Here is a 24,774-nt window from a genome sequence, read left to right as displayed (position 1 = left end):
TCCTAATCTGTAAATTATATGCATATTCTACGATCTGGGCCAGAGAAAATGTCCATTTACCTTGGGAACGATATTTTAAGAAAAAAACAATTCTGACCCCTAGCGTCGCTACACCTGTTGTGATTCCAGCCAACGTGTCAGATTTCAAAAATGCTTTACGGCGAAAGCAAAAAATGCTATTATCTGAGGATAACAACCAAGCAAACAAACACAGACATATTTCAACCCTCCCGGCACGACACAAAACGCAGAAATAAAGATATAATTCATGCCTTACCTTTGACGAGCTTCTTCTGTTGGCACTCCAATATGTCCCATAAACATCACAAATGGTCCTTTTGTTCGATTAATTCCGTCGATATATATCCAAAATGTCAATTTATTTGGCGCGTTTGATCCAGAAAAACAACGGTTCCAACTTGAACAACGTGACTACAAAATATCACAAAAGTTACCTGTAAGCTTTTTCCAAACATTTCAAACTACTTTTGTAATACAACTTTAGGTATTTTTTTACGTAAATAATCGATAAAATTGAAGACGGGATGATCTGTGTTCAATACCGGAGGAAAACAATGTGTAGCATGCTTTCTGGTCACGTGCCTCTAACAAACAGTACACTTCACTGGAGCCTCATTCTGAACATGGCTACTTCTTAATTTCTCAAAGGAAAAACCTCAACCAATTTCTAAAGACTGTTGACATCCAGTGGAAGCGATAGGAACTGCAGGAAGGTCCCTTAGAAATCTGGATTCCCAATGAAAACACATTGAAAAGAGAGTGACCTCAAAAAAAAAAAAGAATGGTTTGTCCTCTGGGTTTTGCCTGCCAAATAAGTTCTGTTATAGTCACAGACATGATTCAAACAGTTTTAGAAACTTCAGAGTGTTTTCTATCCAATACTACTAATAATATGCATATATTAGCATCTGGGACTGAGTAGGAGGCAGTTTACTCTGGGCACGCTTTTCATCCAAACGTGAAAATGCTGCCCCCTATTCTAGAGAAGTTAAGGAGCTCCTTTAGCACCTCGGACTCAGTGACCGCCTGCAGGGAGAAACTTTGTAGCGGGGCAGGGAAAAAAGAGGGAGGATCATCGGGGCTTGTTGCATTAAAAGGGGTGGGAGATGAGGAAATGTTGGAAGGGCAAGGAGGCATGGCTGAGTCAAATAGGAATCCTGATCCAACAATCCAGGCTGTATCAGGCTGTATCACATCCGGCCGTGATTAGGAGTCCCATAGGGCGGCGCACAATTAACTCAGTGTCGTCCGGGTTTGGCCGGGGTAGGCCGTCATTATAACTAAGAATTTGTTCTTAACTGACCTGCCTAGTTAAATAAAGATTATATAAAAAAATCAACAAGGAGCTATTTGAAAGTTTAATGCTTAAAAAAACATCAAATTAAATTGTTTGGGGACAGACTTGGTGGAGACAACCGAGCACCGAAGGTGTTCCTTGGTAAAGATTGCCACTCCACCACCTTTGGAAGATCTGTCTTGCCGAAAAAGGTCATAACCAGAAAGGTTAACATCAGTGTTCAAAACACTCTTTCTTAACCACGTCTCAGTAATGACTAACACGTCTGGATTGAAGCTGTGAACCCACACTTTTGATCAATTTTAGGTAATAAGCTTCTAGTGTTAAACGGCAGAAAACCCAGGCTTTTATGAGAGCATAAATCAGTGAAGCAGATAACAGGGCACAAGTCAGAATTGTGGCTATCAATAGTAGATGGGCCAGGGTGTAAGGGCTGTCGCTCTCCTCATCCTCGGACGAGGAGAGGAGAGAAGGATCAGTGGACCAATACGCAGCATTAGGGAAATAAGCCATCTTTTTATTTGAAACGATGGCAACACAAAAACAAACACTTACAAAAATTACAAAACAAGAAAACGACGTAGACGAAACCTGAACAATAATTAAACTAACTAAACGTAGAACTCACGGACAGGAACAGACTACATCAACACGAACGAACAGCCAAACAGTCCCGTATGGTACATACATTGACGACACAGGAGACAATCACCCACAAACAAACAGTGAGAACACCCTACCTAAATATGACTCTTAATTAGAGGAAAACGCAAAACACCTGCCTCTAATTAAGAGCCATACCAGGCAACCAAAACCAACATAGAAACAGAAAACATAGACTGCCCACCCAAAACTCACGCCCTGACCATATACACATACAAAAACAACATAAAACAGGTCAGGAACGTTACAGAACCCCCCCCTCAAGGTGCGAACGCCGGGCGCACCAGCACAAAGTCCAGGGGAGGGTCTGGGTGGGCAGTTGACCACGGTGGTGGCTCAGGCTCTGGACGCTGTCCCCACACCACCATAGTCACTCCCCGCTTCTGTCTTCCCCTCCCAATGACCACCCTCAAACTAACATCCCCTAAATGAACAGCCAACACCGGGATAAGGGGCAGCACCGGGAGAAGGGGCAGCACCGGGACAAGGGGCAGCACCGGGACAAGGGGCAGCACCGGGACAAGGGGCAGCACCGGGACAAGGGACAGCACCGGGATAAGGGGCAGCACCGGGACAAGGGGCAGCACCGGGACAAGGGGCAGCACCGGGACAAGGGGCAGCACCGGGATAAGGGGCAGCACCGGGATAAGGGGCAGCACCGGGACAAGGGGCAGCACCGGGATAAGGGGCGGCAGGTCCCGGCTGAGAGACTCTGGCAGATCCTGGCTGAGGGACTCTGGCAGGTCCTGGCTGAGGGACTCTGGCAGGTCCTGGCTGAGGGACTCTGGCAGGTCCTGGCTGAGGGACTCTGGCAGGTCCTGGCTGAGGGACTCTGGCAGGTCCTGGCTGAGGGACTCTGGCAGGTCCTGGCTGAGGGACTCTGGCAGGTCCTGGCTGAGGGACTCTGGCAGGTCCTGGCTGAGGAACCCTGGCAGGTCCTGGCTGGACGGCTCTGGCAGGTCCTGGCTGGACGGCTCTGGCAGGTCCTGGCTGGACGGCTCTGGCAGGTCCTGGCTGGACGGCTCTGGCAGATCCGGTCTGGCGGAAGGCTCTGGCTGATCCGGTCTGGCGGAAGGCTCTGGCTGATCCGGTCTGGCGGAAGGCTCTGGCTGATCCGGTCTGGCGGAAGGCTCTGGCTGATCCGGTCTGGCGGAAGGCTCTGGCTGATCCGGTCTGGCGGAAGGCTCTGGCTGATCCGGTCTGGCGGAAGGCTCTGGCTGATCCGGTCTGGCGGAAGGCTCTGTAGGCTCTTGGCAGACGGGCGGCTTTGCAGGCTCATGGCAGACGGGCAGCTTTGCAGGCTCATGGCAGACGGGCAGTTCAGGCGCCGCTGGGCAGACGGGCAGTTCTGTAGGGAGGAGACGGAGAGACAGCCTGGTGCGTGGTATAGGCACTGGCTGCGCTGGAGAGGAGGAAAGCTCTGACAGCGCTGGACAGGTGGGAGCAGCTGGAGAGAGAACCCGGAGAGACAGCCTGGTGCGGGGGGCTGCCACCGGTGGACTGGTACTTGGAGGTGGCACCGGGTATACCGGACCGTGAAGGAGGACACGTGCTCTTGAGCACCAAGCCTCCCCAACCTTACCAGGTTGAATGGTCCCCGTAGCCCTGCCAGTGCGGCGAGGTGGAATAACCCGCACTGGGCTATGCAGGCGAACCGGGGACACCACCTGTAAGGCTGGTGCCATGTACGCCGGCCCGAGGAGACGTACTGGAGGCCAGATACGTTGGGCCGGCTTCATGACATCCGGCTCGATGCCCAACCTAGCCCTCCCAGTGCGGCAAGGTGGAATAGCCCGCACTGGGCTAAGCACGCGTACTGGGGACACCGTGCGCTTTACCGCATAACACGGTGTCTGACCAGTACAACGCCCTCTCACTCCACGGTAAGCACGGGGAGTTGGCTCGGGTATCCTACCCGGCTTTGCCACACTCCTCGTGTGCCCCCCCCCAAGAAATTTTTGGGTCTGACTCACGGGCTCCCAACCGCGTCGACGCGCTGCCTCCTCATACCAGCGCCTCTCAGCCTTCGCTGCTTCCAACTCCTCCTTGGGACGGCGATATTCCCCTGGCTGAGCCCAAGGTCCTCTACCATCCAGGATCTCCTCCCAAGTCCAGGAGTCCTTGTTGCTCAGTTGAGCTTTCCCTTGCCGCTTGGTCCTAGTTTGGTGGGTGATTCTGTAAGGGCTGTCGCTCTCCTCATCCTCGGACGAGGAGAGGAGAGAAGGATCAGTGGACCAATACGCAGCATTAGGGAAATAAGCCATCTTTTTATTTGAAACGATGGCAACACAAAAACAAACACTTACAAAAATTACAAAACAAGAAAACGACGTAGACGAAACCTGAACAATAATTAAACTAACTAAACGTAGAACTCACGGACAGGAACAGACTACATCAACACGAACGAACAGCCAAACAGTCCCGTATGGTACATACATTGACGACACAGGAGACAATCACCCACAAACAAACAGTGAGAACACCCTACCTAAATATGACTCTTAATTAGAGGAAAACGCAAAACACCTGCCTCTAATTAAGAGCCATACCAGGCAACCAAAACCAACATAGAAACAGAAAACATAGACTGCCCACCCAAAACTCACGCCCTGACCATATACACATACAAAAACAACATAAAACAGGTCAGGAACGTTACACAGGGTGTACATGCACATTTCCAGATATCATTAGCAGTAATAAAATCAGGGCACGGCTGAGGACAGGGAGAGCTCTGCAATGTTGATTTATGACAATTGAATGTGCATTAGATGGCAACAAGATCATATTGTACAGCAATTTCATTAGGTAACATGACTACAAAGCCGGTGAGAGATGGTTAGAATAGGATGGTAGGCCAAGAGTCCGTGTAACCAGTAGAGTCAGAGTCCCGAGTGTGGGAACAAACAGTCTGTCCCACGGTTGGGTAAACAAGCAAGTTCATAGTCAACAAAGCATGCAGGAGTCATGAGGCAAATAGCATAAAGCACAATAAAAAAATATAACGACTTGGGGCTAGCCATTGTAAGTTCAGAGTCACAAAGATGAGATGTGCACTGTTGACCAGGCCCCCTGACTTTGAGAATCTCTGACGCGACATGCATCAAGCACACCCATCTCATTAGTGGTGGTGAGAATGTCGGACTAATTTGCAATTGACTGCCATAGCCCAAAATAAAAAAGTAAACATTGGTTGTTAATTCCATAATTTTTGGGGTAAGCATTAGCCTAGCGCTAAGGCTGGTTGTGGGGGTTTGGGTAAGCATTAGCCAAGCACTTAGGGCTGTGGGGGTTTGGGTAAGCATTAGCCTAGCGCCAAGTCTGACTGTGGGGGTTTGGGTTAGCATAAGGCCAATTTAGCGCTCAGGTATAATATTATAATGCAACCTGCTGTCTTGGAGTAGGAAAACTAGGGGGAAACAAATGCATTAAACCCTCCCAAGGGAGAAGAAGCATGTTACCTGGTAAACAGGGTACTCCATCCCTATTAGCTGCCTTATTGGCTTGGATAGTCAATGCCTCAGGATGAAAACCTCTCTGGACTCTACAGGAGCTTTGAATCTTAATCGAATGATCAAGATCATGGTGGCAATTTGCTATCAATTTGATTAACTGCACACTATGTCCCAGAATAATTATTTTATTCAATCTATTTACTCTTCTTCTCCTCAATCTAATATTGCTCCTATTTTGTATTTGTATTTATTAGGGATCCCCATCTGTTGCCAAGGCAGCAGCTACTCGTCCTAGTGTCAAAACACATTAAGGCACTTACATTACATATAAAACAAAAGATTAAACAGTAGGGGCATACATACCCTAGGCCCAGGGGTACACTACCCTCCATTTCTCACGTTCATGCATGACTGCTCCCTATACATGACTTAACAAGGCTGATCTGTAATAAACAGGTGCTTACCAGCAGTAATCATTCATCATCATGTGTTGCTGCTTTTTACGACCCATGCTGTTATCTTTTCATCTGATTGCCCTATAGGTGAGGATAGTTATATGCTCCTCATTTACATATGAGCTTAGCTGAGGTCTCCGGGGAGGCCTTTGATGCTGTGGGAGGAAGAGAGGAGAGGGGAGGGGCCGAGGGGAAGCGATAATGGGACGGTACAGCTCCTCCGCTGACTGTTTTTGCCTTTTATGTGCTTTTATGTTGCTGCAATACTTCACCTGATAAAAGCAGTGTATTGAGATTCATGTTTGTAAACATTACACTATCTATGGATGTTGTTTTGTTGTTGCCTTGTGGAGACTCCCCTGCCTGCCTACCACCCGTTCCTCAATGTCTACACAAATAAAGTGGATACAGTAGCACAATAAACATGCTCCGGTCTACTGAAGGTTTTTCCGTCTTTACCATATAAGCAAAATCCTTTTGTTTGTTGTCTGCTTGTTTTCTCAGCCAATTACTTCTGTGTCCTTTCTCTGGGAAAGTTGTGTTATTACAGAGACAGTACAAAGGCACTTTGGAGAACGTGTCACTTATGTCAGAAGAGATAAAATGCTGAACAAGCTGTTAGATTGGGATATAACAGAATGTTTGTGTGAAGTGAGATATGGAACCTAAACTACAGCTGCATTCTGTTTTTATGAGGCATTGTATTGTGTTTTATATGTTTTGGCTGGCTAGTGGGAAAGCTGCAGTTCTGCCTACTTTTGTTCTATTTAGCTCCACTCATAGAACAACTTTGTTTAGCTTTATTCAGATGACATTCGCCGAGATGGAAATGAATCCGTTGTTGTACCCCAGGTCCAGTTGGGTTGATTACATCATGCTAATTTGAGGGCCGAGGGGTTAGTGCTACATGTCAGCACATACCATATAGTTTTGCACAATGACCCTGACCCTAACAAAACCTTTACCATGTCCCCTTCTTCTCTGTGTCTCCTCCAGGGTATTAGCAGTCTGTTCAGCTCTCTGAAGGTGGTGCGTCTGCTGCGTCTGGGCCGGGTGGCCCGTAAACTGGACCACTATCTGGAATATGGAGCAGCTGTATTGGTCCTACTGGTGTGTGTGTTTGGCCTGGTGGCCCACTGGCTGGCCTGCATCTGGTACAGCATTGGCGACTACGAGGTCATTGACGAGGTCACCAACACTATCAAGACGGACAGCTGGCTCTACCAGTTAGCTATCAACCTCGGCTCGCCGTATTGCTTCAATGCCAGCGGCTCAGGCCAATGGGAGGGTGGCCCCGGGAAAGACTCTCTGTACATCACGTCTCTTTACTTCACCATGACCAGCCTGACCACCATCGGGTTCGGCAACATTGCCCCCACCACGGATGGAGAGAAGATCTTCTCTGTGGCCATGATGATGGTGGGCTGTAAGTAATGGGCTTGGTTGTTTTCCCTTCTCCATGATGATGGTGGGCTGTAAGTAATGGGCTTGGTTGTTTTCCCTTCTCCATGATGATGGTGGGCTGTAAGTAATGGGCTTGGTTGTTTTCCCTTCTCCATGATGATGGTGGGCTGTAAGTAATGGGCTTGGTTGTTTTCCCTTCTCCATGGTGTTGGATGGTTGGATGGCTAGCTGGTTGATTGGTTAGATGGTTGGATGGCTAGCTGGTTGATTGGTTAGATAGTTGGATGGCTAGCTGGTTGGTTGGTTGGTTGGATGGCTAGCTGGTTGGTTTGTTGGTTGGTTGGATGGATGGATGGTTGTTTGGCTGGTTAGTTGATTAGTTGGCTGGGTGGGCAGCAGTTCCAGGGAGATTGCTGATAGTACAGAGTGATGATGGAGAGAATAGATCTTCACGATTACGATAGCGAGCAATGATGACACGTTGATGATTAATGACACAATACTCCCAATCGTCTGTCAGCATAATCTTGGGTGGCAATCTGAGCAACAAAGAGAGAGATGAGGATAGGCTACTCTCAGATAGAGCGAGAGAAACATACTGTAGAGAATGCTTTATTCCACTGCTGTAAACAGATCTGATGGTATTTGGGTCTCCTCTATCTGCCAGCTCTGCAAGTCCTCTGGGCTGTCCTGTCCTGTCCTGTCCTGTCCTGTCCTGTCCTGTGATAGTCAGGGGCTCACACTGTGTCAGTATGATTCTGTAGACTGTCAGAGCCAGGCTAGCCAATAAACAACAGAGCAAAATGATCTGTTTCCCTCTGAGTTGTCTGGGCATAGCTGATAGTGTTGGCATGGCGTGCCACTGTGCCACAGCCACCTAGCACACAAAACAGACAACACTGTGTCGTTTGTGTTTTGGACCCATGCGAGTGTGAGTAGTGGAGCTGAACAGAGATAAGATTGGTTCAGCAGCCCCAGTCAGAGGAGCTCACTCAGTGAAGTGATCACAGGCTTATTAATTGGCACATTTTCCCATTACTCTGGATAAGGCCATTCTTACCTCCTGCTCATCCCCCTCCCACCTCTTTCTCTGGCTGTCAGAAATCACTTTTAGATTAATGATCCACTTAGCTATCAGGAGCTGATAGGAGGGTGAGTTGTACAAATTGTATTAACATGCATGTACACGCCCACACTTACAATACATACAATGCACATGTTAGCACCTACATACACTTTTGCAAACATTATGCCATTACTCATATACTGTATGCACATGAAAAGTTTATTTCCAAAATGCTATATCCAACCATTTTTTAAATTTGTAATTTCTCATCAGAAATGAGAAATGAGAACACACCTTAATGTGTGATTTTTTTATTAATGGATTTTAAATGTGTTCTTTTGCAAAACACTATATATATCCATTGTTTAGCTGGAATGTAATGTTTGTATCCTGTATTTTTGACTGATATGTGGTTAGCTCACCTAGCTATCTTAAGACGAATGCACTTACTGTAAGTAACTATGGATAAGAGAATCTGCTAAATTGCAAAAATGTCAAATGTAAATATTTTACATACAGATTTCATATTACTGTATTGACTTATATGACTGTGTAAAACCTCTCAGTACTACTTATTTCTCTGAGAGTGAGGCGGATATATAGCATTTAGCAAAAAAACATGATTATTTGTCTCTCTGAAATGAAATCATCAAGTGATTTTAAATAAATACATGTCTGTCATTGAACAACCCCATGCCATGATTGGATAGTGAAAAAGCACACCAATCTCTTTCATAATTATTCCTCACAAGTCCAAAAACGAACAGCTTAATTAAATAGTACCCCCAAAACACCAGTCTCGTCAACAGTGAAGAGGCGACTCCAGGATGCTGGCCTCCTAGGCAGAATTGCAAAGAAAAAGCCATATCTCAGACTGGCCAATAAAAAGAAAAGATTAAGACGGGCAAAATAACACAGACACTGGACCGATGAACTCTCCCTAGAAGGCCAGCATCCTGGAGTCGCCTCTTCACTGTTGACATTGAGACTGGTGATTTGCGTGTACTATTTAATGAAGCTGCCAGTCGAGGACTTGTGAGGCATCTGTTTCTCAAACTAGACACTCTAATGTACTTGTCCTCTTGCTCAGTTGTGCACCGGGGCCTCCCACTCCTCTTTCTATTCTGTTTAGAGCCAGTTTACGCTGTTCTGTGACGGGAGTAGTACACAGCGTTGTACGAGATCTTCAGTTTCTTGGCAATTTCTCGCGTGGAATAGCCTTCATTTCTCAGAACAAGAATACACTGACGATTTTTAGAAGAAAGTTCTTTGTTTCTGGCCATTTTGAGCCTGTAAATGAACCCACAAATGCTGATGCTCCAGATACTCAACTAGTCTAAAGAAAGCCAGTTTTATTGCATCTTTAATCAGCACATCCATAATTGCAAAAGGGTTTTCTAATGATAAATTTGCCTTTTAAAATGATAAACTTGGATTTGCTAACACAACGTGCCATTAGAACACAGGAGTGATGGTTGCTGATAATGGGCCTCTGTACGCCTATGTAGATATTCCATTAAAAATCAGCCATTTTGAGATACAATAGTCATCTACATCATTAACAATGTCTACACTGTATTTCTGATCAATTTGATGTTATTGTAAGGGACAAAAATATTTGCTTTTCTTTCAATAACAAGGACATTTCTAAGTGTATATAATTGCCTCTACATCATCTTGAATACATGCCAGTACAACTATAAATGCACACACTTATATGCATTTGTCGGTTCATGCCCACAGGCACATGCATACACACACATGCATGCACGCGCACACAAATACAGTACAGTTGTGACTACATAAGTTGTAATAAAAGTAGAGAAATTAAAGCACATTCCAACCTCACTGCTGTCTGTGTTTCTGTGAGGTTGAGGTTTTATTATGAGAGGTAAATCAAAGACATGGATTATTAGTCGACCCTATCCCAGTCACTGGGAATTACCTGAGCTCAGCTCGTCAGCAGGCGGATGGCAAGGGCGCTGGGCGGAAGGATGGAGTAAAGGACGGGTTTTGCCTGAGGAGCCTGCGCTTGATGGCCGAGTCTGTAAAACAGTAGAGACTTCTTCTCCCCAGTGAGTGAGGGAATGAGAGAGGAGACAAGAGAGGCAGAGCAGTGAACTATAGAGCGGTTTTATTTGAGCAGAATCGCTTCGGCGGATGTAAAAGTGTATTGAAAACCATAACACATGATTGGGGTTGTGTAAGGATCAGGATTAATTCCATCAGTTGCAAAGAGGAAGCTTCAATATCTACTGTTTCTGTGCCATGATGTCCATAGATCTCACCAAGCAGATTGGCATTTATGTTTTCCCCCAGTCCCCCTCCCCATTTGAGGACTCATTACCCAGTGATCAGCCCAGAGTCAGGCCTGAGAAACAGTGATGGGGCGTGGGTGGAGGAGGTCTGAGGGCGTTGACAGAGAAGCAGCTCGGAGTGTCTCTCCCCCTTGGGCTTTTTAGCTCCCATGCCCTGATTAATGGAAAGAGAGAGGGGGAAGAAGGATAGAGATTTCAAGGGACAGACACAGAAGCATAAAAATATACACAGTAGGTTGAAGAACAAGTGATGACAAAGAGAGAGAGGGAGGGAGCTGTGTTGTCCTGCCTGCCCTGATCCATCCTGCAGTGGAATTGGAGAGCTTTGCTTTCTCTGGCTGCTCTGTCTGCAGGGCGATTAGTCTAATCCATAAAGGGGTGTCGTTCTCTGCACTCTCTGCTCTCTCTCTCTCCAGGAGTCCTCTAAACTGACTCATCCGGGTCACTGCTAATCCCACATCAAGTGGCCCAAATCAGGGGAGGCTCAGCCCAAAACCAGCTCCTTTACTCTGGAGGTGACTGCTGCCTCTGTGTCTGTATCCTGTGAGTGGGTGCCTGGCTGCTTCCATATCACGGGCGTGCACGTGTGTGTGCACACATGCATGTTCGGGTGTGCGAGAGTGTGTGTAGAGGTTCTGTGTGTGGTTGGGTGAGTTTGTTTAGTTTAGTTGATTAGGATCCACATTATACAATGCAGTCGGAAAGTATTCAGACCCCTTGACTTTTTCCACATATTGTTACGTTACAGCCTTATTCTAAAATGGATTCAATAGTTTTTTTCTCTCATCAATCTACACACAATATCCCATAATGACAATGCATATAATTTTTTTGCAAATGTATAAAAAAACAAGTATTTACATAAGAATTCAGACCCTTTACTCAGTACTTTGTTGACACACCTTTGGTAGCGATTATAGACTCGAGTCTTCTTGGGTATGATGCTACAAGCTTGGCACACTGATATTTGGGGACTTTCTCATATTCTTCTCTGCAGATCTTCTGAAGCTCTGTCAGGTTGGCTGCACAGCTACTTTCAGGTATCTCCAGAGATGTTCGATCGGGTTCAAGTCCGGGCTCTGGATGGGCCACTCAAGGACATTCAGAGACTTGTCCCAAAGCCACTCCTGCGTTGTCTTGGCTGTGTGCTTAGGGTCGTTGTTCTGTTGGAAGGTGAACCTTCTGAACCCCAGTCGGAGATCCTGCACGCTCTGGAGCAGGTTTTCATCAAGGTTTTCATCAGACCAGAGAATCTTGTTTCTCATGGTCTGAGAGTCCTTTAGGTGCCTTTTGGCAAACTCCAAGTGGGCTGTCATGTGCCTTTTACTGAGGAGTGGATTCTATCTGGCCACTCTACCATAAAGGCCTGATTGGTGGAGTGCTGCAGAGATGGTTGTCCTTCTGGAAGGTTCTCCCATCTCCACTGAGGAACTCTAGAGCTCTGTCAGAGTGACCATCGGAATTTTGGTCACCTTCCTGATCAAGCCCCTTCTCCCCTGATTGCTCAGTTTGGCCGGGCGGCCAGCTCTAGGAAGAGTCTTGGCGGTTCCAAACTTCTTCCAATTAAGAATGATGTAGGCCACTGTGTTCTTGGGGACCTTCAGTGCTGCAGCAATGTGTTGATACTCTTCCCTAGATCTGTGCCTCAAAAAAATCCTGTCCTGGAGCTCTACGGACAATTCCTTTAACCTCATGGCTTGGTTTTTTTCTCTGACATGCACTGTCAACTGCGGGACCTTATATAGACAGGTGTGTGCCTTTCCAAATCATGTCCAATCAATTTAATTTACCACAAGTTGACTCCAATCAAGTTGTAGAAACATCAAGGATGATCAATGGAAACAGGATGGACCTGAGCTCAATTTCGAGGCTCATAGCAAAGTGTCTGAATACTTATGTAAATATGACCTTCTAGGCAGAGTTGCAAAGAAAAAGCCATATGTCAGACTGGCCAATAAAAAGAAAATATTAAGATGGGCAAAAGATCACAGACACTGGACAGAGGAACTCTGCCAAGAAGGCCAGCATCCTGGAGTCGCCTCTTCACTGTTGACGTTGAGACTGGTGTTTTGCGGGTACTATTTAATGAAGCTGCCAGTTGAGGACTTGTGAGGCGTCTGTTTCTCAAACTAGACACTCTAATGTACTTGTCCTCTTGCTCAGTTGTGCACCGGGGCCTCCCACTCTTTCTATTCTGGTTAGAGACCGTTTGCACTGTTCTGTGAGGGGAGTAGTACACAGCGTTGTACGAGATCTTTAGTTTCTTGGCAATTTCTCGCATGGAACAGCCTTTATTTCTCAGAACAAGAATAGACTGATGAGTTTCAGAAGAAAGTTCTTTGTTTCTGGCTATTTTGAGCCTGTAATTGAACCCACAAATGCTGATGATCCAGGTACTCAACTAGTCTAAAGAAGGCCAGTTTTATTACTTCTATAATCAGGACAACAGTTTTCAGCTGTGTTAAAATAATTGCAAAAGGGTTTTCTAATGATAAATTTGCCTTTTAAAATGATAAACTTGGATTTGCTAACACAACGTGCCATTGGAACACAAGCGTGATGGTTGCTGATAATGGGCATCTGTACGCCTATGTAGATAATCCATAAAAAATCTGCCGTTTCCAGCTACAATAGTCATTTACAACATTAACAATGTCTACACTGTATTTCTGATCAATTTGATGTTATTTTAATGGTCAAACAATGTGCTTTTCTTTCAAAACAACGACATTTTAAGTGACCCCAAACTTTTGAACGGTAGTGTATATAAATATTTACAGTTTGAAAGCGTATTTTACACACACCTTAGCCAAATACATTTAAACTCAGTTTTTCAAAACTCCTGACATTTAATCCTTGTAAAAATTCCCTGTCTTAGGTCAGATAGGATCACCACTTTATTTTAAGAATGTGAAATGTCAGAATAATAGTGTATTATTTATTTCAGCTTTTATTTCTTTCATCACATTCCCAGTGGGTCAGAAGTTTACATACACTCAATTAGTATTTGGTAGCATTGCCTTTATATTGTTTAACTTGGCTAAAACATTTCGGGTAGCCTTCCCCAAGCTTCCCACAATAAGTTGGGTTAATATTGGCCCATTCCTCCTGACAGAGCTGGTGTAACTGAATCAGGTTTGTAGGCCTCCTTGCTCGCACATGCTTTTTCAGTTCTGCCCACACATTTTCTATGGGATTGAGGTCAGGGCTTTGTGATGGCCACTCCAATACCTTTTGTTAACTTTGTTGTCCTTAAGCCATTTTGCCACAACTTTGGAAGTATGCTTGGGGTCATTGTCCATTTGGAAGATCCATTTGCGACCAAGTTTAACTTCCTGACTAATGTCTTCATGTTGCTTCAATATATCCACATAATTTTCCTGCCTCATGATGCCATCAATTCTGTGAAGTGCTGCACCAGTCCCTCCTGCAGCAAAACACCCCCACAACATGATGCTGCCACCCTCGTGCTTCACAGTTGGGATGGTGTTCTTCAGCTTGCAAGCTTCCCCCTTTTCCTCCAAACATAACGATGGTCATTATTGCCAAACAGCTATATTTCTGTTTCATCAGACCAGAGGACATTCCTCCATGTGCAGTTGCAAACCGTAGTCTGGCTTTTTTATGGCGGTTTTGGAGCAGTGGCTTCTTCCTTGCTGAGCGGCCTTTCAGGTTATGTCGCTATAGGGCTCGTTTTACTGTGGATATAGATACTTTTGTACCGGTTTCCTCCAGCATCTTCACAAGGTCCATTGCTGATGTTCTGGGATTGATTTTCACTTTTCGCACCAAAGTACATTCATCTCTAGGAGACAAACCGCGTCTCCTTCCTGAGCGGTATGATGGCTGCATGATCCCATGGTGTTTATACTTGCGTACAATTTTTTGTACAGATGAACGTGGTACCTTCAGGCGTTTGGAATTTGCTCCCAAGGATGAACCAGACTTGTGGAGTTCTACAATTTTATTTCTGAGGTCTTGGCTGATTTCTTTTGATTTTGCCATGATGCCAAGGATAGAGGCACTGAGTATGAAGGTAGGCCTTGAAATACATCCACAGGTACACCTCCAATTGACTCAAATGATGTCAATTAGCCTATCAGAAGCTTCTAAAGCCATGACATCATTTTCTGGAATTTTCCAAGCTGTTTAAAGGCACAGTCAACTTAGTGTATGTAAACTTCTGACCCACTGGAATTGTGAATTATAAGTGAAATAATCTGTCTGTAAACAATTGTTGGAAAAATTACTTGTGTCATGCACGAAGTAGATGTCCTAACCGACTTGCCAAAAATATAGTTTATTAACAAGAAATTTGTGGAGTGGTTGAAAAATTAGTTTTAACAACCTAAGTGTATGTAAACTTCCGACTTCAACTGTATATGTATATATTCAGTACCAATCAAAAGTTTGGACACACCTACTCATTCAAGTTTTTTAATTAAAAAAAAATATATTTTCTACATTGTAGAATAATAGTGAGACATCAAAAATATGAAATATCAAATATAGAATCATGTAGTAACCAAAAAAGTGTTAAACAAAGCAAAATATATTTTATATTTGAGATTCTTCAAAGTAGCCACCCTTTGCCTTGATGACAGCTTTGCACACTCTTGGCATTCTCTCAACCAGCTTCATTAGGTAGTCACCAGGAATGCATTTCAATTAACAGGTGTGCCTTGTTAAAAGTAAATTTGTGGAATTTCTTTCCTTCTTAATTAATGCGTTTGAGCCAATCAGTTGTGTTGTGACAAGGTAGGGGTGGTATACAGAAGATAGCCCTATTTGGTAAAAGACCAAGTCCATATTATGGCAAGAACAGCTCAAATAAGCAAAGAGGAACGACAGTCCATCATTACTTTAAGACATAAAGGACGATCAATCCAGAGAATTTCAAGAACTTTGAAAGTTTCTTCAAGTGCAGTCGCAAAAACCATCAAGCACTGTGATGAAAATGGCTCTCATGAGGACCGCTACAGGAAAGGAAGACCCAGGTTACCTCTGCTGCAGAGGATAAGTTCATTAGAGTTACCAGCCTCAGAAATTGCAACTCAAATAAATGCTTCACAGAGTTCAAGTAATGGACACATTTCAACATCAACTGTTCAGAGGAGACTGGGTGAATTAGGCCTTCATGGTTGAATTGCTGCAAAGAAACCACTACCAAAGGACACCATTAAGAAGAAGAGACTTTCTTGGGCCAAGAAACACGAGCAATGGACATTAAACTGGTGGAGATCTGTCCTTTGGTCTGATGAGTCCAAATTTTAGATTTTTGGTTTCAACCGCCGTGTCTTTGTGAGACGCAGAGTAGGTGAACGGATGATCTCCGCATGTGTGGTTCCCACCGTGAAGCATGGTGGAGGAAGTGTGGGGGTGCTTTGCTGGTGACACTGTATGTGATTTATTTAGAATTCAAGGGACACTTAACCAGCATTGCTCCGACAGCATTCTGCAGCGATACCCATCCCATGTGGTTTGGTGGGACTATCATTTGTTTTTCAACAGGACAATGACCCAACACATCTCCAGGCTGTGTAAGGGCTATTATTTCATCGTTTTGATGTCTTCACTATTATTCTACAATGTGGAAAATAAAAACCCTTGAATGAGTAGGTGTGTCCAAACTTTTGACTGGTACTGTACATATACACTAATTGTACAAAACATTAAGAACACCTTCTCTTTCCATGACAGTCTGACCAGGTGAATCCAGGTGAAAGCTATGATCCCTTATTGATGTCACCTATTAAATCAACTGCAATCAGTGTAGATGAAGGGACAGGTTAAAGAAGGATTTTTAATTCTTGAGACAATTGAGACATGGATTGTGTATGCATACCATTCAGAGCGTGAATGGGCAAGACAAAATATTTAATTGCCCTTGAATGGGGTATGGTAGTAGGTGACAGGCACACTGTTTTGTGTCAAGAACTACAACGCTGCTGTGTTTTTAACGCTCAACAGTTTCCCATGTGTATCAAGAATGGTCCACCACCCAAAAGACCTCCAGCCAACTTGACACAACTGTGGGAAGCATTGGAGTCAACATGGGCAGGCATCCCTGTGGAATGCTTTCAACACCTTGTAGAGTCTCTGCCACGACGAATTAAGGCTGTTCTGAGGGCAAAAGGGGGGTTGCAACTCAATATTAGAAAGGTGTCCTTAATGTTTTGTACACTCTGTGTATATATACATCGAAATCCTGATGTGGCCCTCGAGCTAAAAACTCTGTCCGGCCCTGAGTTAGAAGGCCTACTTCTCTGCTCTTGAGAGGAGCTGGCTACTGTACCTGTAGACTTTTAGCAATTGTGCTAAGCTAACGATGTGCTAATTTACATTATCTCCAAACTGCACACAGAGACATAAATATGGTATCCATGAGGTCATCTGACTCTGGGTAAGTAGGAAAATGACCTAAATTTAAAGATCTCACAGTTTCCCTTTAATCCCACTGGCATGGTGACCTTGCACTTTCTCTCTAAATGTTTGGGAATATTTGTCACGTTCGTCGTAATGTGGAAGACAGGAGGACCAAGGCGCAGCGTGATATAAATACATTCTTCTCTTTTAATGAAACGAAGAACACTTAAACAAACTTACAAAACAACGTGCCACTATATAATAAACAAGTGCAGACACAGGCAACTTACACATAGACAATAACCCACCAAATACCCAATGGAATATGGCTGCCTAAATATGGTTCCCAATCAGAGACAACGATAAACAGCTGCCTCTAATTGAGAACCAATCTAGGCAACCATAGACATACAAACACCTAGACAAGTGAACACCCCATAAACATACAAAACCCCTAGACAAGACAAAACACATACATCCCCCATGTCACACCCTGACCTAACCAAAATAATAAAGAAAACAAAGATAACTAAGGTCAGGGCGTGACAATATTTCTAGCTGAGGTTTTGCGTCAGAGTTTAGGCTCTCCCTCCTTTTGGAGCACAGCATGTAGACCGTGGTTGGGGGGACTTCCTCTATGACTCTTACATCGCAGGGCTAAGAAGGGGGTTCCACTGTCATTATGACCTGCCTCATTTGACACGTTGGCATGCCAACGGGTCAGGGGGACTTAGCTCAAGTGTTTGAGTGTGCAAGGGTTATGCAAGTGTTTCGTAAAATAGTTGATCCTCTACTAAACAAAATCACCAGTCTTGCATTACAGTATTATGCAATCCTTAATCAGTAACTCATGAATACTAGTTTCATATTTGCACTCTCCATGCAAATTACCCAAGGGTTGCATTTGTACTGATTCTGACACCATTTCCATAATTATCACCGTTCTAATTGTCCCTGTGGGCTATCTCCCTGACTCATTCATTTGTGATTCTCATTTTCCATCGACCCAATCTTCCCATGTGAAAAGTCCTGAAACACGGGAAATCAATTTTTTATTATAATTATTTCATTTCTCACAGCGATTTATGCAGGGCTGAACGGGTAGAGTCTGCAGTCTGACTTGCAGTGGGGGATAACTGAATCCAGCAGGTGCCAGGCGTGATGGATTGGACCTCTTAAGTGTAATTGCAGACAGTGTGAGTTGGGGTCTGGCTGCACGTGTCATGAACGTTTATTCATAGCACTGATACAGGATGAACCTGCTCACCTGCTCTTCTTTAAGGGTTCCTTTATTCAAGGAGCTGTGAATAATGCCTTTAGAAGTAGGAGCCTTTAGAAGATGTCCTTCTCAGTTTACACAGCCTACAAAACCCCTCCCAGTCCCTCAGACACCTAACCTGACCTGGAGTTAAATGAAACCTGAATTAATGTCCATGTCTGTAGCTACACTATCTGATGCTACCAGAATGTAGCCTTGTGCACAGTAAAGCCATCAAATAAATGGGGTGTTACTTCAGCTTACGTTGCTAGTTTCCGCTCGTTACAGTATATACCTGCTGGTGTGATCCATGTGTGAGTGATGAGGGTGAGTGGTCCCAGTGTTTACCTGGCCAGGTGGTTCTCTGAGTGGTCCTCCATGACTTCATTATGGTTCTCCCCTAAGCCTCTGACGGAGACCCCCTATGGCCTTGTTACCTTCAACAGCAGACCCACAGGACTGGTTATATTTGTTTCGCAGCTTAATTCAATCCCCCAGGTGTGCTGCCACTGTTAAATTCTTCTCACAACACGCAGTGTGATTAGCACTCCTGCAACATTCATGCAACAAATACAGCAAGGTGGTCGCTCGTGGTCATCAGTCTGGTTATTATTTGAATCATGATCAATGAATGGAATTAAAGGATTGAATGAGGCGATTTATCTTTGTTCATAACTATTTATTTATTGGCAGTGTCTGTGTGTTCTAATGGAAATTCCTCTCAAATTCACAATTTTTTCAGTGAGAGAAAAATTTACATAACCATTTATGATATCAGTCATTGTTCAGTATGACTGATATAAATGACTGTTATGAAAAAGCGCTCTACTTTTGATGTGTTGTGTTATGAATGTTCCCCTCTGTGTATGTTTACTGTGCCAGTGTAACTAGTAAAGAGCAGATGTTCTACTACAGATCAGAACTCCCCCTCCCCCCTCGGCCTCTACAAAAGCCATTATCTTCTCTAAATAGCATCAAATTGACTATTAAGTTGACCTAATGAAAAATAAACCCCACAATGTCAACGCTAAATAATATTTCTTTACTCAATGAGAATTCTGATGATAGAAATGATAGTTCCCTCTTGGGGGTGAGAGTATGACTTATGCATGCTGCCTCTGCACATTGTTCAGTCAATTATTACTTAGAGACACTGCAAGAATGTTTACTTAGAAAGGGAAGGCCTGATACACAATTACACCTTGTCAAAATAGATTTACACGGTTGTGGTACTTTTGGAAAGAAAAGTAGTTTCAATTGGCTGTTAGTGCCAGTGATTGGCTGCTTGACCATTGCGTCATAGACATTTATTGGACATTAATGTGTTGAGTTGTGGTTTTGGACCAGGCTCTGCAATGTAGTCTCAAGGCAATTCGTATTATTCTGTTAAATAAATCTGTGACACTCCATTTAGTATGATATGTTATGTTACGTTAGGTTACATTATGAATGGAATAGTGGTCGTACAATATCATACGAATTAGAGGACGTATAGTATCATACATCTTACCAGGTCATACAATAGCATACGAATTGGATGATGTAAGTTATCATTTATTTTATTAGATTTATTTAACCTTTATTTAACTATGTTCGTAAGTCATCATACCTATTGGAGGATGTATAGTTTTGGAGTCTTTCTCTGAGTCCAGGTTGCTTGTAACAACAAAGGAGAATTATGAGAATAATTTATGTGAAAGGTTAGGGGAACTAAAACGACAATGTAGCATGTTGGTGATTTGGGTTAGAATAAGGGTTAGGGGGAAGGCTTAGCTAAAATGCTACAGTTGTCCCCGACGCAACCTCGAACACGCAACCTTTGGATTGCTAGACGGTCGCAGATTACACCCACCCACCCATGCTTCCCAACCAACCTCCCTACTTTCGTTTCTGTCTAAAGTAACTAAACCATTGTTTGGTATCATATGTCTTAGAGGTGCTCAGAAATATGTCAAGTATGTTTCGTTTGGCTCTGAGGCCAGGCTGGCAAGCACAGAGCTAAGGCCATGCCCTCTGACTTGGTCTTTGACTTGAAGAGATAAGGTAGAATGCCAATGGTATCTTCAATTTGTGTTTTTGAGTTACATTAACACGTATCCAAATACCTGGATTTATTTCCAGAGGTATTTTAGATTTAGAAACTAGACTTTTAATCTGAAATGTACAAGTTGGTATTGTCACCCTGCGGTCTGTTGAAGTTGACTTAACAACACTGTCAGCAGTCGTTCACAGGTGCATTGATGTCAGGTGTGAGGTGCAGCTGTTTGAATCTGTCTGCATTGAGAGGAGAGTAGTTATTAATAATTCCACAGGGAAGGAAGGAACATGTGCCCTTCCTGCCTGCTGAATCATTCTCAACAGCCAGCCTGCCAGCCTCTTTTCTCTGGATCATGTGCCAGCGCGGATCCCTCCCCATTGTTAAGTCTTTAAAGTTGTTATTTCTTGTCTTTTATTGTCTTTTTATTGGCTGGGAGAAGAAGACAGAACTATTTTTGGGTAAGGTCTCTATGGTAACAGTGAGCTAGGTTACAATCACAGCGTTGGAGGCTGTCAGTAAGCCTTGTGGAGCGCTAGTGGTTCTGGAACTCTCCCCCTTCTTTCTCCTATGGAGTACATGAACACCATTATATACACAATCTGTCACCTGTCATTACCACTCACTTCAGCTCATTTCATTTTATGACAACTGTATTTGAAAGATAATTTCCCTTTCTTCTCCAGCTCTCCTGTACGCCACCATCTTTGGAAATGTGACCACCATCTTCCAGCAGATGTACGCCAACACCAACCGCTACCACGAGATGCTGAACAACGTGAGGGACTTCCTCAAGCTCTACCAGGTGCCCAATGGGCTGAGTGAGAGGGTGATGGACTACATTGTCTCTACATGGTCCATGTCCAAGGGCATCGACACTGAGAAGGTAAGCCATGCCCCTGAGCTTGGACCCAGGAGAGATAGGCCTAACAACACCAGGGCTGCCTGCGGTTACAGGACAGGAAGGATGGGATCTAACAACACCAGGGCTGGGGTTAGAGCATAGATGCAGTAGTAGTATGGTTATGAGATAACTGCAGAAGTCTTGTAGAACACATTGGATTCTAATGAATGGGACTACACAATACCGCAATGGCTCAGTACAATGGTGAAACCCATACTATACCACAAGAATTTCGCTACACCCTCAGTAACATCTGCTAAACATGTGTATGTGACAATACAATTTGATTTGATTTGAAAGTAATACAAACAACCTGAAAGCCTGATGGACAGGTGTCTGTCTGTCCTCTCTCCAGGTGCTGTCTATCTGTCCTAAAGACATGCGAGCAGACATCTGTGTTCACCTGAACCGGAAGGTGTTCAATGAGCACCCTGCGTTCCGCCTGGCCAGTGACGGCTGCCTGCGCTCGCTAGCCGGGGAGTTCCAGACCATCCACTGCGCCCCCGGGGACCTCATCTTCCATGCTGGGGAGAGCGTCGACACACTCTGCTTTGTGGTGTCAGGGTCACTGGAGGTCATCCAGGACGATGAGGTCATCGCTATTCTAGGTGAGCAGCAAAATGCATCATGGCATCTTTCTCTAGTTTCCACACCAACTTACTGGTGAGTTCTTGAGTTTGTCTGTGGATTAGTGGTGTGCGGGTCAGCTGTTTGTTCACCTGCAACAGCCCGCAATTGCTAAAAACTCATCCGCAACCACCAACTTTAATGTGAAAATCTGAGGCCCGCACCCAACCTTTGACAGCGTGTGCAGGATTTTGTTTTGCCTTATTTAGATATGTTTCTGCTTATAATGTCTATAGTTAGATACATGCAGTGGCGATTTTAGCATGTAAATCTTGGTGGGGCAAACTATAAACAATGCATGCCAGCAAAGCCACAACACAACACTAAACAATACATTAATTGCACTATAACGGTGACAAACGGGGTCCACAAACTGTTAGGACCTACATAAAGCTGTCCCAACAGCACTCCCAGCACCTTACCACTGCTACACTTGGCTATCAGCTGAGCCTTGTCTGGCAGTGAAACAGTTCATTCAGTTTCATTTACTGCATTTAAAAAAAAACATAGCTGATATGGCTGACTTGTTTAAACAAATGTGGTTTCTACTGACAATTGAGATGTACAAACTATGGCATAAGGGGACGACGAGTGGATAAGAGGGAATCCGTCATTCCGATTAAGATATTAATGAGCAAGCTAGGACAGACGGAGTCAATATAAATTTGTTCAGCACTTTTGAAATGTACAGCGACAGAATTCCGAACATGGGCCGTTCTTACAGTATTCTCCCTATACAAGTCAGAACCATAGGATAAATAAAGGGGGCATATAAGTAGACAATGAAAGCTCTCTACAATATTCAATGATTACATTTCTCTAAAACAGGCTATAGGCTACATGTGCACCACCAAGTCAGAACAGTAGGTGAAATTAAGAGCTGAAAAGGAACCAAATTATTAGGGTGAGGAACATGGGCTACTAACAGCTTACTACACAACATACTGTACACTTAGTATTACTTTCTTTGCTACAGTATATATATCTCCCTGGCATATTACATAATTTATGCAGCAGCATACAATACTTTTTTGGACTCACCTTGTTGTGCTGTGCTCACTTGAACAAGAACATGGCATGGCGGTTCTTCGTGGGCAAATTTTGTCATCAAACTTTGTAATCAAAGTCTGCCATTTTCTGGATTTATGGTGCTTTGAATACAACTGGGAACTCTGAAAAAACAAGGTTGAATCATGATGACGTCAGTGATCTTCATGTCGGAGCTCTAGAAAGAGGCCCGAGTTCCGGACTTGCAATTCCGAGTTGGATGACCGTTCAAAACGTATTTTCCAAGTTTTTTTCCAAGTTTCTCGTTGTCTTGAACTCACTTAAGTCAGACTGCCTAGTTTTGAGTTTCCAGTTGTTTTGAGCGTGGCAGAAGTCATGCTGGATTGACAGTATGGCCAATGTTAAATGTTTATCCTTTTAAGTTTTGCAATGCTTGCAGTTATCCACTGATTCCTTCCAAACCTCTCATTGTTGAATTTGCGATTTCCAACTTGTGTGTAATGTTTATGTCCAATGGCCGTTGAGCACCGATACGTTTTATCTATAATTTCTCTTCATTATTTATCTTCATATGACAAGGATTAAAAATCATTTGACAGTAGATTGTCGACTTGATTCATGATGATGACTGCTAGCTTGCTAGCTAAGATTTTGAAAGTATGATGTTGATATGATAAGTGCAATCAAAGCTAATGTAGAAAAAACGATGTCAAATATTGTTATATCTGTGGCCAATGACCTTGAGCCTTCTTGGATGGGCACTTTTAATGTAACTTTATGGCAGCACCCAAGGTGCTTGAATTTTCGAGCTCTACCCTTAGATTGGGCGGTGATGTAGTGTCCCCATGAGTGACAGAACACTGAGCCAAGAACAGGCGCAACTAGAGACCATTAACCAATCACGGCACAACTAGAGAACATTACCAACCTACAGTCCTGTATTTTCTGCTTGCTGCCCCACCACCACATAAATCACTGAGCTAGGCTGAAACACCTGCATTTTGGAGATGCCTTATTCAAGAAAGCAAAAGAGAGACCAAGTTTGTATGCGGCTTTATTTACTCAATTATTATTTATTTTTTTTACATTGTTTGCGAACTGATATTTGACACGTATTAAGGTGTAAAAATAACATGCAAAGCAGGCAACCCCTAGGTGGGGCTCAAAAAAGGTGGGGCAGTGGCCGCCACTGGATACATATAGCTCCTCTTTTGTCATTATATGTTGACCTAGAAGAATAAATAAAACCTTGCTCAACAGAATATTGTAATCGATCGATAGAATGAATGCTTCAAACTAGGTGACATCGGTAAAGTTTTCTTGTCATATTTCGCGGAGCAAAGATGTTTAGGTACTTGGGAGAAAGTACAATAAAGCAATAACAAACGGGAAAGATTTTCTGTACAAAGAGTCCAAATGACATCAGTTCGACCAGTTGTAAGGAAAAAGAAAGCTGTGAAAACGACCCGATGTGTTCTGATAAGATTTCAGTTTGGCTTCGATACATATTTTATATGGTCAGCTTCTATCAGCTTTTATGATGCTTTTATGATGAATACAGCACCTCTACAGATCGTATCTAACATTTTACTACAATAAATGCTTAATTCCGCAGTAGTTATTATTAAGCCTGTAGCCCTATTCGAGAACGTGTATTTATTCCAGAGGGCGATTCGGACGGGATAAGTTTTTTTCCGATACGTTTTTTTCCAAACTGCCCCCTGTAACTCTTTTTTTAAATTTATACATTGACAGTTATGACGGAAGCCTGAAAGTGTGAAGATATTTCAAAAAGTCCAGGCGATAACAGGCTACACTGATAACTCGAGTTTCTAAACCATACCAAATCATCTTTGGTATAGTGTCGACAACATTTGAATTGAGGAAGTGTGAT

The 24,774-nt window shown here is 43.8% G+C and overlaps 1 protein-coding gene across 1 annotated transcript in view; it reads left to right on the top strand.

The window, feature by feature from the left end:
- The window catches only part of kcnh5b (potassium voltage-gated channel, subfamily H (eag-related), member 5b), a 102,006-nt gene that overhangs the window by 47,521 nt on the left and 29,711 nt on the right, over positions 1–24,774 (top strand). The window contains exons 7-9 of the mRNA XM_071365885.1: positions 6,891–7,320; positions 21,028–21,227; positions 21,601–21,853. Coding sequence (XP_071221986.1) covers positions 6,891–7,320; positions 21,028–21,227; positions 21,601–21,853 — 883 coding nt within the window. The remainder of the gene's footprint in view (positions 1–6,890; positions 7,321–21,027; positions 21,228–21,600; positions 21,854–24,774) is intronic.

The sequence above is a fragment of the Salvelinus alpinus genome, chromosome 25 (genome assembly GCF_045679555.1).
Source record: "Salvelinus alpinus chromosome 25, SLU_Salpinus.1, whole genome shotgun sequence".
NCBI lineage: Eukaryota > Metazoa > Chordata > Actinopteri > Salmoniformes > Salmonidae > Salvelinus > Salvelinus alpinus.
The sequence above is the reverse complement of the archived record's forward strand: the minus strand, read 5'-3'. Positions and strand labels throughout refer to the sequence as shown.